A 13,066-nucleotide genomic window follows, 5' to 3' on the forward strand; every position below is an offset into this window, starting at 1 on the left:
GCACATTGACACCCTGCGAGTTTTGCTTCTCCGTCGTCCCTCCAAATTTTTCAGTCTCTCACATTTTTTTTAAAATTCTCTTTTCCTAATTTTCCAAAGTGGCAAATTTCTCCACATTTTCTTCCATCTGCCATATTCTTCTCCATTCACTTAACATCTCTAAATCCTTTTGCAGCCAATTTGCATCTGTTTACTTCTCCATTAACTATGTATCGCCAGCAAACTCAAGATAGATTACCCTTGGTCCCCTAATCCAGGTCATTAATACAGATTATAAATAGCTGCCGCCCAGGTACTGATCATTGCTGTATTTTACTAGTTCTAGCTTGACAAACTGAAAATAAACTGATTCAGTTTTCTCTCCCCATCCGTGCTAATACAGAATCACAGAATTTCACAGTGCAGGAGGACATTTGGCCATCGTGTTTGCACTGGCTCACAGAATGAGCAATTTACTTTGTGCCATTCTGCTGCCTTCTCCCCATAACCCTGCACATTGTTCCATTTCAAGTAACAGTTTAATTCCCCTTTGAAAGCCTCGATTGAACCTGCCGCCACCATACTCTCCGGCAGTGCATTCCAGATCCCTACCACTCATGGTGAAAAAGATTCTCATTTGCTTCTTTGCAAATATCTTTAAATCTGTGCACTTTCGTTCTCGATCCTTTCACGAGTGAAAACAGTTTCTTTCTATCTACTCTGTCTAGACCCCTCATGATTTTCAATCCCTCGGTCAAATCTCCTCTCAGGTCTTCCGGGGATGAGGCATGAGGTGAGATTAAACAGTTTGAGTTTGTACTCACTGGAGTTTCGAAGGATGAGAGAGGATCTGATCAAGGCATATAAATTACTAAAAGGGATTGAAAAAGTAAATGTAGACAAAATGTTCCCCCTTGTGGGGAAATCTAGAACAAGATGTCACAGATATAGGTTGACAGACGGTAGATTTCAAACTGAGATGAGGAGGAACTACTTCTCGCAGGGGTGGTGAATTTGGGGAACTCACTGCCCTATCGTGCGGCGGAGTCCGAATCATTAAATGGTTTCAAGAAAGAGATGAGATATATTTCTGATAAGAAACAGGTTAAAGGGATATGGGGAACAGGTAGGGAGGTGGCTTTGAGACCAGGAAGAGATCAGCCATGATCTGATTGTGTGGTGGAGCAGGCTCGAGTGCTAAATTGCCTACTTCTGCTCTTAATTCCTGTTGTGGGAAAATTTTGTTTTTGTTCATTGGCTTAGATGCCTGTATAAGAGGCAATTTGTAGGAATAGTGTGCTGGGTTAAGTGTGCTTGGTGTATAAACAACCTAATTGAATGGGACCCAGACGTGGGTATTCTAGGGAGTATTTTAACAGCCACTGTTAACAGCTCCACAGGACAACGAGCACAATGTATCCTCAATAGCTCAAGGTCTCCATTCCCATGTTCTCCCAAAAAAATAGTCCCAACTTCTCCAATCTATCTTCACAACAAAAGGGCTGGTTAGCTCAGTGGGCTAGATAGCTGGTTTGTGATGCAGAACAAGGCCAGCAGCGCGTGTTCAATTCCCGTACCAGCTTACTCAAACAGGCACCGGAATGTGGCAACTAGAGGCTTTTCACAGTAACTTCATACTGGTGACAATAAAAGATTATTATAACTGAAGTTCCTCATCTCTGGAATCGTTCCTGTGAATCTTCTCTGCGCTATCGCCAATGCCTTCACATCCTTTCTAAAATGCGGTGTTCGGAACTGATCACAACTCCAGGTGAGGCCAAACTAGTGTCTCAATTAATAAAACCGTGCAAGGATGCTGTATGTTTTATCAACTGCTCTCTCAACGTGTCCTGTCAACTTTGATGACTTATGCCCATATGAACCCAGGGTCCTCTGTTCCAGCACCTCCTTTGGAATGGTCCCCTTTATTTCATATTGTCTCCATGTTCTTCCTGACAAAATAAGTTACTTCACATTTCTTCACATTGAACTTCATCTGCCACTTCTCCTCACAGTTGACAATGGGCCTCCGAGTTTCGTATCATCCACAAATTTGAAATTGTGCCCTGTACACAAATTCTAGATCATTAACAAATATCAGGAAAAACAAAGGTCCCAACACTAATGCCTCCATCATCTCCATATACAGATCTCAAAACTCTAGAATGTCGGCCATCAGCTCCGGGGGATGTTAATTTTAGTCCAATTAATTCCTTCCAATGTTATTTCTTCACTAATGCTAATAATATTCCTCATCTCATTTTCACTAGACCCTCAGTTCCCTAATAATTCTGGAATTTTTGTGTTTTCTATCGTGAAGACATTTACAAAGTAGTCATTTAATGTCTCTGCCAATTCCTGATTTCCCATTGTAACGTCTCCTGTCTCTGCCTCCAAGAGACCCACATTTAATCCAGTTCATCTCCTTTCTTAAATACGTACAATTTTACAATCTATTCTCATGTCCCGCACTAGTTTACTCTCATATTCTATCTTCTCTTTCATCATCAATTTCCTGGTCATCATTCACTGAATTTTAAAATCCTCCCAATCCTCAAGCATACTACTCTTTTTAGCAACATGATAAGCCTCTTCCCTCTAGCTAATATTATCTTTCACTTCTCGTTAGTCACATTGGACCACTGTACTTGAGTTTTTTAAATTTAAGAAGGGAATGCATAATCATCACAAATGAAGAATCAATTCCTTAAATGTTTGTCATTGCCGGCACGATGGCAGTGGTTAGCACTGTTGCCCCACAGCGCCAGAGACCCGGGATCAATTGCGGTCTTGGGTGACTGTCTGCATGGAGTGTGCACTTTCTCCTAGTGTCTGCATGGGTTTCCTCTGGGTGCTCCGGTTTCCTCCCACAGTCCAAAGATGTCCAGGTTAGATGGATTGGACATGCTAAATTGCCCCTTAAGTGACCCAAAACGTGAGGTAGGGTTACTGAGATAGGATGGGGACGTGTGCCTCGGTAGCGTGTTCTTTCGGCTGGTTGGTGCAGCCTCGATGGTCCAAAGGGCCTCCTTCTGCACTGAGGGCATCGCACCTTTGTGTCATATTTTTAATTGATTTAAGTTTTTCCAGTCACATAATTCAAGGGTTTTTAGTGACTGCATTCATTCAGGCTAAAACAATTACTCAAAATATCAAAACTTCAATGGGATAACATTTTTCGTGAAAAATATAACAAAAATGTAAATACCACAGATGCAATTTTAAAAAGAACTGTCTTGATAAAGCACCTTTCACAATCCCAAAATGTTCAGGGTTTTAGGATCCAATTAAATCCTGATGAAGTGTAGTCTCTGTTATAATGTAACAAAAGCAGCAGCCAATTACCCAGCGTATCATCACCAGATAATCCGTGCTTTTAATGACGGCTGAGGGTTAAATATGGGTCGGGAAGCTGGAAAGTACTTCTCCACTGTTCTTTGAAATTGTATCACGACATCCTTCACACCCAACTGTGTGCGGGGGAGGAGAGAGAGAGAGAGAGCGACATTACCGTGTGGGCCTAGGTGACATGCTCAAATCTCTGCAGCCGAACTTAAACCCACCCAACACATGGTCAATGCATTTTGCAGGCTGTATTAAGAACATAGAACAGTACAGCACAGTACAGGCCCTTCAGCCCACGATGTTGAGCCGACCATTTATCCTAATCTAAGATCAACCGACCCAACACCCCTTCAATTTACTGCTGTCCATGTGCCTGTCTAAGAGTCGCTTAAATGTCTCTAATGACTCTGACTCCACCACCTCTGCTGGCAGTGCATTCCACACACCCACCACTCTCTATGTAAAGAACCTACCTCTGACACCTCCCCTATACCTTCCTCCAATCACCTTAAAATTATGTCCCCTTGTGACAGCCATTTCCAAACCAGGGGACGAGTCTCTGGCTATCCACTCTATCCATGCCTCTCATCACCATGTACACCTCTATCAAGTCACCTCTCTTCCTTCTTCGCTCCAGTGAGAAAAGCCCTAGCTCCCTCAACCTTTCTTCATAAGACGTGCCCTCCAGTCCAGGCAGCATCCTGGTAAATCGCCTCTGTACCCTCTCCAAATCACCCACATCCTTCCTATAATGAGGCGACCAGAACTGGACACAATATTCCAAGTGTGGTCTAACTAGAGTTTTATAAAGCTGCAGCAAAACCTCGCAGCTCTTAAACTCAATCCCCCTGTTAATGAAAGACAACACACCATACGCCTTCTTAACAACCCTATCAACCTGGGTGGCAACTTTGAGGGATCTATGTATGTGGACCCCAAGATCCCTCTGTTCCTCCACACTTCCAAGAATCCTGCCTTTAACCCTGTATTCAGCATTCAAATTCAACCTTCCAAAATGAATCACTTCATATTTATCAAGGTTGAACTCCATCTGCCACTTCTCAGCCCAGCTCTGCATCCTGTCAATGTCCTGTTGTAACCTGCAACAATCCTCAACACTATCTACAACTCCACCAACCTTCGTGTCATCGGCAAACTTGCTAACCCACCCTTCCACTTCCTCATCCAAGTCATTTATAAAAACCACAAAGAGCAGAGGTCCCAGAACAGATCCTTGCGGGACACCACTGGTCACCGACCTCCAGGCAGAATACTTTCCATCCACTGCCACTCGCTATCTTCTTTCGGCCAGCCAATTGTATCCAGACAGCCAAATGTCCCTGTATCCCATGCCCCCTAACTTTCTGAATGAGCCTACCATGGGGAACCTTATCAAATGCCTTACTGAAATCCAAATGCACCACATCCACTGCCCGACCTTCATCAATGTGTCTCGTCACATCCTCAAAGAATTCAATGAGTCTTGTGAGGCATGATCTGCCCCTCACAAAGCCATGCTGACTATCTTTAATCAAACTGTTTTTCCAAATAATCATAAATCCTGTCTCTCAGAATCCTTTCCAATATTTTGCTCACCACAGACGTAAGACTGATGGGTCTGTAATTCCCAGGGATTTCCCTATTCCCTTTCTTGAATAGGGGAACAACATTTGCCTCCCTCCAATCATCCGGTACTACTCCATTGGAGAGGGAGGACGCAAAGATCATCGGCAACGGCGCAGCAATCTCCTCCCTCGCTTCCCGTAGTAACCTTGGGTATATCCAGTCAGGCCCAGGGGACTTATCTATCCTGATGCTTTTCAAAATTTCCAGCACATCCTCCTTCTTAATATCAACCCGTTCGAGTCTATTAACCTGGTTCACACTGTTCTTATGGGCAACAAGGTTCCTCTCTCTAGTGAATACTGAAGCAAAATATTCATTTTGGGCCTCCCATCTCCTCAGACTCTAGGCACAAGTTCCCTCCACTATCCCTGATCGGCCCTACTCTCACTCTGATCATCCTCTTATTTCTCACGTAAGTGTAGAAGCCTTGGGGTTTTCCCTAGTCCTTCCCGCCAGGACGTTTTCATGCCCCCTTCTAGCTCTTCAGTCCATTTTTGAGTTCCTTCCTGGCTACCTTGTAACCCTCTAGAGCCGAGTCAGATCCTTGCTTCCTCAACCTTATGTAAGCTTCCTGCTTCCTCTTGACTAGAAGCTCCCCTTCTCTTGTCATCCAAGGCTCCTTCACCTTACCATTCCTTCCTCGGCTCAGTGAGACAAAACTATCCAGCACTCGCAGCAAGTGCTCCTTAAACAACCCCCACATTACTGTTGTGCATTTCCCCAAGAACAATTGTTCCCACTTTATGCTCCTCAGCTCCTGTCTAATAGCAGTATAATTTCCCCTCCCACAATTAAATACCTTCCCATACTGTCTGTCCCTATCCCTCTCCATGACTATTGTAAAGGTCAAGGAGTTGTGGTCACTGTCACTGAAATGCTCTCCCACCGAGACATCTGACACCTGGCCTGGTTGTTGCCGAGCACCAAGTCCAATATGGCCTCCCCCTTAGTCGGCCTGTCTACATATTGAGTCAGGGATCCTTCCTGGACACACCTGACAAAATCTGCTCCATCAAACCATTTGCACAAAGGAGGTTCCAGTCAATATTAGGGAAGTTGAAGTCACCCATGACAACTCTGTTACTTCTGTACTTTTCCAAGATCTGACGCCCAATCTGTTCCTCTATCTCTCTACCTCCACCCCTGGCGCACTGCTCCCCCTCTGGCGCACCCCACCCCCACCCCTGGCGCACTGCTCCCCCTCTGGCGCACTCCCCCCTCGCCCCCTCTGGCGCACTCCCCCCTCGCCCCCTCTGGCGCACTCCCCCCTCGCCCCCTCTGGCGCACTCCCCCCTCGCCCCCTCTGGCGCACTCCCCCCTCGCCCCCTCTGGCGCACTCCCCCCTCTCCCCCTCTGGCGCACTCCCCCCTCTCCCCCTCTGGCGCACTCCCCCCTCTCCCCCTCTGGCGCACTCGCCCCCTCTGGCGCACTCCCCCCCTCGCCCCCTCGGGCGCACTCTCCCAGCCCCCCCCCATGGGCGCACTCTTCCCCCCCCTCCCCCCCTCGGGCGCACTCTTCCCCCCCCCCCTCGGGCGCACTCTCTCCCCCCCCCCCCCCCCTCGGGCGCACTCTCTCCCCCCCCCCCCCTCGGGCGCACTCTCGCCCCCCTCCCCCCTCGGGCGCACTCTCGCCCCCCTCCCACTCGGGCACACTCCCACCCCCCCTTGGGCGCACTCTCTCGCCCCCCCCCTCTGGCGCACTTCACCCCCCCCCCGCCCTCTGGCGCACTGTTCCCCCTTTGGCGCACCACCCCTTTGCCCCCTCTGGCACACTCCCCCGCCCCCCCACTCTGGCACACGCCCCCCCCCTCTGACGAACTCTCCCCCCCCTCGCGCCCTCCATCCCCCTTCCCCTCGCGCCCTCCACCCTCACTCCCTCTGGCGCAATCCCCCCTCCCCCTCTCTGGCGCCTTCGCCCCCACTGGTGCCCTCGCCCCCTCTGGCGCACTCCCCCCTTGCCCCCTCTGGCGCATTCCCCCCTCGCCCCCTCTGGCGCACTCCCCCCTCGCCCCCTCTGGCGCATTCTCCCCTCGCCCCTTCTGGCGCACTCCCCCCTCGTCCCCTCTGGCGCACTCCCCCCTCGCCCCCTCTGGCGCACTCCCCCCTCGCCCCCTCTGGCGCATTCTTCCTCCCCCGCCCCCCCAATCGGGCGCACTCTTCCCCCCCCCCTCGGGCGCACTCTTTCTCCCCCCTCGGGCGCACTCTTTCTCCCCCCTCGGGCGCACTCTTTCTCCCTCCTCGGGCGCACTCTCGCCCCCCCCCCAACTCGGGCGCACTCTCGCCCCCCCCCTCGGGCGCACTCTCGCCCCCCCTCGGGCGCACTCTCGCCCCCCCTCGGGCGCACTCTCGCCCCCCCCCTCGCGCCCTCCACCCCCCTTCCCCTCGCGCCCTCCACCCTCACTCCCTCTGGCGCAATCCCCCCTCCCCCTCTCTGGCGCCTTCGCCCCCGCTGGTGCCCACGCCCCCTCTGGCGCACTCCCTCCTTGCCCCCTCTGGCGCATTCTCCCCTCGCCCCTTCTGGCGCACTCCCCCCTCGTCCCCTCTGGCGCACTCCCCCCTCGCCCCCTCTGGCGCATTCTTCCTCCCGCCCCCCCAATCGGGCGCACTCTTCCCCCCCCTCGGGCGCACTCTTTCTCCCCCCTCGGGCGCACTCTTTCTCCCCCCTCGGGCGCACTCTTTCCCCCCCCCCCCACTCGGGTGCACTCTCGCCCCCCCAACTCGGGCGCACTCTCGCCCCCCCCCCCCCAACTCGGGCGCACTCTCGCCCCCCCCTCGGGCGCACTCTCGCCCCCCCTCGGGCGCACTCTCGCCCCCCCCCTCGGGCGCACTCTCGCCCCCCCCTCGGGCGCACTCTCGCCCCCCCCCCTCGGGCGCACTCTCGCCCCCCCCTCCACCCTCGGGCGCACTCTCGCCCCCCCTCGGGCGCACTCTCGCCCCCCATCCCCCCTCGGGCGCACTCTCGCCCCCCCCGGGCGCACTCTCGCCCCTCCCTCCCCCCTCGGGCGCACTCTCGCCCGACCCCTCCCCCTCGGGCGCACTCTCGCCCGCCCCCTCCCCCCTCGGGTGCACTCTCGCCCCCCCCCCCCCACCTCGGGCGCACTCTCGCCCACCCCCCTCGGGCGCACTCTCGCTCCCCCCTCGGGCGCACTCTCGCCCCCCCTCCCCCCTCGGGTGCACTCTCGCCCCCCCACCCCCCCTCGGGCGCACTCTCCCCCCCCCCCTCGGGCGCACTCTCGCCCCCCCCTCCCCCCTGGGGCACTCTCGCCCCCCCTCCCCCTGGGGCACTCTCGGCCCCCCCATCACCGCTGGGGCACTCTCGCCCCCTCCCCTCCCTCCACTGGCGCACTCTCGCCCCCCCCCCTCACCCCTCGGGCGCACTCTCGCCCCCCCCACCCCCTCGGGCGCACTCTCGCCCCCCCCTCGGGCGCACTCTCGCCCCCCCCTCCCCCCTGGGGCACTCTCGCCCCCCCTCCCCCTGGGGCACTCTCGGCCCCCCCATCACCGCTGGGGCACTCTAGCCCCCTCCCCTCCCTCCACTGGCGCACTCTCGCCCCCCCCCTCACCCCTCGGGCGCACTCCCGCCCCCCCTCGGGCGCACTCTCGCCCCCCCCCTCGGGCGCACTCTCGCCCCCCTCTCCCCTGGGGCACTCTCGCCCCCTCCCCTCCCTCCTCTGGCGCTCGCCCCCTCCCCTCCCTCCTCTGGCGCTCGCCCCCTCCCCTCCCTCCTCTGGCGAGCGCCCCCTCCCCTCCCTCCTCTGGCGCGCGCCCCCTCCCCTCCCTCCTCTGACGCGCGCCCCCTCCCCTCCCTCCTCTGGTGCGCGCCCGCTCCCCTCCCTCCTCTGGCGCGCGACCCCTCCACTCCCCTCCTCTGGCGCACGGCCCCTCCCCTCCTCTGGTGCGCGCGCACCCCCTCCCCTCCCTCCTCTGGTGCGCGCGCACCCCCTCCCCTCCCTCCTCTGGTGCGCGTCCCCTCCCCTCACCTCCTCTGACGCACGCCCCCTCCCCTCACCTCCTCTGGCGCGCGCCCCCTCCACTCACCTCTACTGGCGCACGCCCCCTCCCCTCCCTCCCTCCCTCCTCTGGCGCACGCCCCCTCCCTCCCTCCTCTGGCGCACGCCCCCTCCCCTCCCTCCCTCCCTCCCTCTGGCGCACGCCCCCTCCCCTCCCTCCCTCCTCTGGCGCACGCCCCCTCCCCTCCCTCCTCTGGCGCACGCCCCCCTCCCCTCCCTCCTCTGGCGCACGCCCCCCTCCCCTCCCTCCTCTGGCGCACGCCCCCTCCCCTCCCTCCCTCCCTCCTCTGGCGCACGCCCCCTCCCCTCCCTCCCTCCCTCCTCTGGCGCACGCCCCCTCCCCTCCCTCCCTCCCTCCTCTGGCGCACGCCCCCTCCCCTCCCTCCCTCCCTCCTCTGGCGCACGCCCCCTCCCCTCCCTCCCTCCCTCCTCTGGCGCACGCCCCCTCCCCTCCCTCCCTCCCTCCCTCCTCTGGCGCACGCCCCCTCCCCTCCCTCCCTCCTCTGGCGCACGCCCCCTCCCCTCCCTCCCTCCCTCCTCTGGCGCACGCCCCCTCCCCTCCCTCCCTCCTCTGGCGCACGCCCCCTCCCCTCCCTCCCTCCCTCCTCTGGCGCACGCCCCCTCCCCTCCCTCCCTCCCTCCTCTGGCGCACGCCCCCTCCCCTCCCTCCCTCCCTCCTCTGGCGCACGCCCCCTCCCCTCCCTCCCTCCCTCCTCTGGCGCACGCCCCCTCCCCTCCCTCCCTCCCTCCTCTGGCGCACGCCCCCTCCCCTCCCTCCCTCCCTCCTCTGGCGCACGCCCCCTCCCCTCCCTCCCTCCCTCCACTGGCGCACGCCCCCTCCCCTCCCTCCCTCCCTCCTCTGGCGCACGCCCCCTCCCCTCCCTCCCTCCCTCCTCTGGCGCACGCCCCCTCCCCTCCCTCCCTCCCTCCTCTGGCGCACGCCCCCTCCCCTCCCTCCCTCCCTCCTCTGGCGCACGCCCCCTCCCCTCCCTCCCTCCCTCCTCTGGCGCACGCCCCCTCCCCTCCCTCCCTCCCTCCTCTGGCGCACGCCCCCTCCCCTCCCTCCCTCCCTCCCTCCTCTGGCGCACGCCCCCTCCCCTCCCTCCCTCCCTCCTCTGGCGCACGCCCCCTCCCCTCCCTCCCTCCCTCCTCTGGCGCACGCCCCCTCCCCTCCCTCCCTCCCTCCTCTGGCGCACGCCCCCTCCCCTCCCTCCCTCCCTCCTCTGGCGCACGCCCCCTCCCCTCCCTCCTCTGGCGCACGCCCCCTCCCCTCCCTCCTCTGGCGCACGCCCCCTCCCCTCCCCTCCCTCCTCTGGCGCACGCCCCCTCCCCTCCCCTCCCTCCTCTGGCGCACGCCCCCTCCCCTCCCCTCCCTCCTCTGGCGCACGCCCCCTCCCCTCCCCTCCCCTCCCCTCCCTCCTCTGGCGCACGCCCCCTCCCCTCCCCTCCCTCCTCTGGCGCACGCCCCCTCCCCTCCCTCCCCTGGCGCACGCCCCCTCCCCTCCCCTCCCTCCTCTGGCGCACGCCCCCTCCCCTCCCTCCCTCCTCTGGCGCACGCCCCCTCCCCTCCCCTCCCTCCCTCCTCTGGCGCACGCCCCCTCCCTCCCTCCTCTGGCGCACGCCCCCTCCCCTCCCCTGGCGCACGCCCCCTCCCCTCCCCTGGCGCACGCCCCCTCCCCTCCCCTGGCGCACGCCCCCTCCCCTCCCCTGGCGCACGCCCCCTCCCCTCCCCTGGCGCACGCCCCCTCCCCTCCCTCCCTCCCCTGGCGCACGCCCCCTCCCCTCCCTCCCTCCCCTGGCGCACGCCCCCTCCCCTCCCTCCCTCCCCTGGCGCACGCCCCCTCCCCTCCCTCCCTCCCCTGGCGCACGCCCCCTCCCCTCCCTCCCTCCCCTGGCGCACGCCCCCTCCCCTCCCTCCCTCCCCTGGCGCACGCCCCCTCCCCTCCCTCCCTCCCCTGGCGCACGCCCCCTCCCCTCCCTCCCTCCCCTGGCGCACGCCCCCTCCCCTCCCTCCCTCCTCTGGCGCACGCCCCCTCCCCTCCCTCCCTCCTCTGGCGCACGCCCCCTCCCCTCCCGCCCTCCTCTGGCGCACGCCCCCTCCCCTCCCTCCCTCCTCTGGCGCACGCCCCCTCCCCTCCCTCCCTCCTCTGGCGCACGCCCCCTCCCCTCCCTCCCTCCTCTGGCGCACGCCCCCTCCCCTCCCTCCCTCCTCTGGCGCACGCCCCCTCCCCTCCCTCCCTCCTCTGGCGCACGCCCCCTCCCCTCCCTCCCTCCTCTGGCGCACGCCCCCTCCCCTCCCTCCCTCCTCTGGCGCACGCCCCCTCCCCTCCCTCCCTCCTCTGGCGCACGCCCCCTCCCCTCCCTCCCTCCTCTGGCGCACGCCCCCTCCCCTCCCTCCCTCCTCTGGCGCACGCCCCCTCCCCTCCCTCCCTCCTCTGGCGCACGCCCCCTCCCCTCCCTCCCTCCTCTGGCGCACGCCCCCTCCCCTCCCTCCCTCCTCTGGCGCACGCCCCCTCCCCTCCCTCCCTCCTCTGGCGCACGCCCCCTCCCCTCCCTCCCTCCTCTGGCGCACGCCCCCTCCCCTCCCTCCCTCCTCTGGCGCACGCCCCCTCCCCTCCCTCCCTCCTCTGGCGCACGCCCCCTCCCCTCCCTCCCTCCTCTGGCGCACGCCCCCTCCCCCCCCTCCCTCCTCTGGCGCACGCCCCCTCCCCTCCCTCCTCTGGCGCACGCCCCCTCCCCTCCCCTCCCTCCTCTGGCGCACGCCCCCTCCCCTCCCTCCTCTGGCGCACGCCCCCTCCCCTCCCCTCCCTCCTCTGGCGCACGCCCCCTCCCCTCCCTCCCTCCTCTGGCGCACCCCTCTCCCTCCCCGGGTCCTATCTCCCGCCCATTACCTGAACAGCAGGAAATCGCCGATCATCTTTCCGCAGCTCACTGCCCAGCGCAACCGCAGCCGGAAGGGTCGGACAGCCAATCAGAGTTCACGTTCCCGGCCTGTCCACCAATAGAAGGACCGGATGCCAATCCTACCCAGAATGCTCGCTGGCTGAAATGACGTCACAGTTTGCCAAGTCGCAACAAAAACCCGAACCTCATCCCCAAAACCCCAGCCTCCCTGAACCCCAACACCTCACCACCAAAACCCCAGCCTCCCTAAACCCCAACACCCACCTCACCCCCAAAACCCCAGCCTCCCTGAACCCCAACACCTCGCCCCCAAAACCCCAGCCTCCCTAAACTCCAACACCTCACCCCCAAAACCCCAGCCTCCCTAAACCCCAACACCCACCTCACCCCCAAAACCCCAGCCTCCCTAAACCCCAACACCCACCTCACCCCCAAAACCCCAGCCTCCCTGAACCCCAACACCTCGCCCCCAAAACCCCAGCCTCCATGAACCCCAACACCTCACCCCCAAAACCCCAGCCTCCCTGAACCCCAACACCTCACCCCCAAAACCCCAGCCTCCCTAAACACCAACACCCACCTCACCCCCAAAACCCCAGCCTCCCTGAACCCCAACACCTCGCCCCCAAAACCCCAGCCTCCATGAACCCCAACACCTCACCCCCAAAACCCCAGCCTCCCTAAACACCAACACCCACCTCACCCCCAAAACCCCAGCCTCCCTGAACCCCAACACCTCACCCCCAAAACCCCAGCCTCCCTAAACACCAACACCCACCTCACCCCCAAAACCCCAGCCTCCCTGAACCCCAACACCTCACCCCCAAAACCCCAGCCTCCCTAAACCCCAACACCCACCTCACCCCCAAAACCCCAGCCTCCCTGAACCCCAACCTCCCTGAACCCCAACACCTCGCCCCCAAAACCCCAGCCTCCATGAACCCCAACACCTCACCCCCAAAACCCCAGCCTCCCTGAACCCCAACACCTCACCACCAAAACCCCACCCTCCTAAGCCCCAAAACCCCAGCCTCCCTAAACCCCAACCTCCCTGAACCCCAACACCTCACCTCCAAAACCCCAGCCTCCCTAAACCCCAACACCTCACCCCCAAAACCCCAGCCTCCCTAAACCCCAACACCTCACCCCCAAAATCCCAGCCTCCCTAAACCCCAACACCTCACCCCCAAAACCCCAGCCTCC

General features: G+C 60.7%; 1 protein-coding gene across 1 annotated transcript in view; it reads right to left on the bottom strand.

Moving 5' to 3' along the window:
• The window catches only part of smim7 (small integral membrane protein 7), an 86,201-nt gene extending 74,215 nt beyond the window's left edge, over positions 1-11,986 (bottom strand). Inside the window, exon 1 of the mRNA XM_072482855.1 lies at positions 11,851-11,986. Within this exon, the coding sequence (XP_072338956.1) occupies positions 11,851-11,876 (26 nt within the window). The 5' untranslated portion in view covers positions 11,877-11,986. The remainder of the gene's footprint in view (positions 1-11,850) is intronic.
• Between the last annotated feature and the right edge of the window lie 1,080 nt (positions 11,987-13,066).

Source organism: Scyliorhinus torazame, chromosome 18, assembly GCF_047496885.1.
Source record: "Scyliorhinus torazame isolate Kashiwa2021f chromosome 18, sScyTor2.1, whole genome shotgun sequence".
Classification (NCBI taxonomy): Eukaryota; Metazoa; Chordata; class Chondrichthyes; order Carcharhiniformes; family Scyliorhinidae; genus Scyliorhinus; species Scyliorhinus torazame.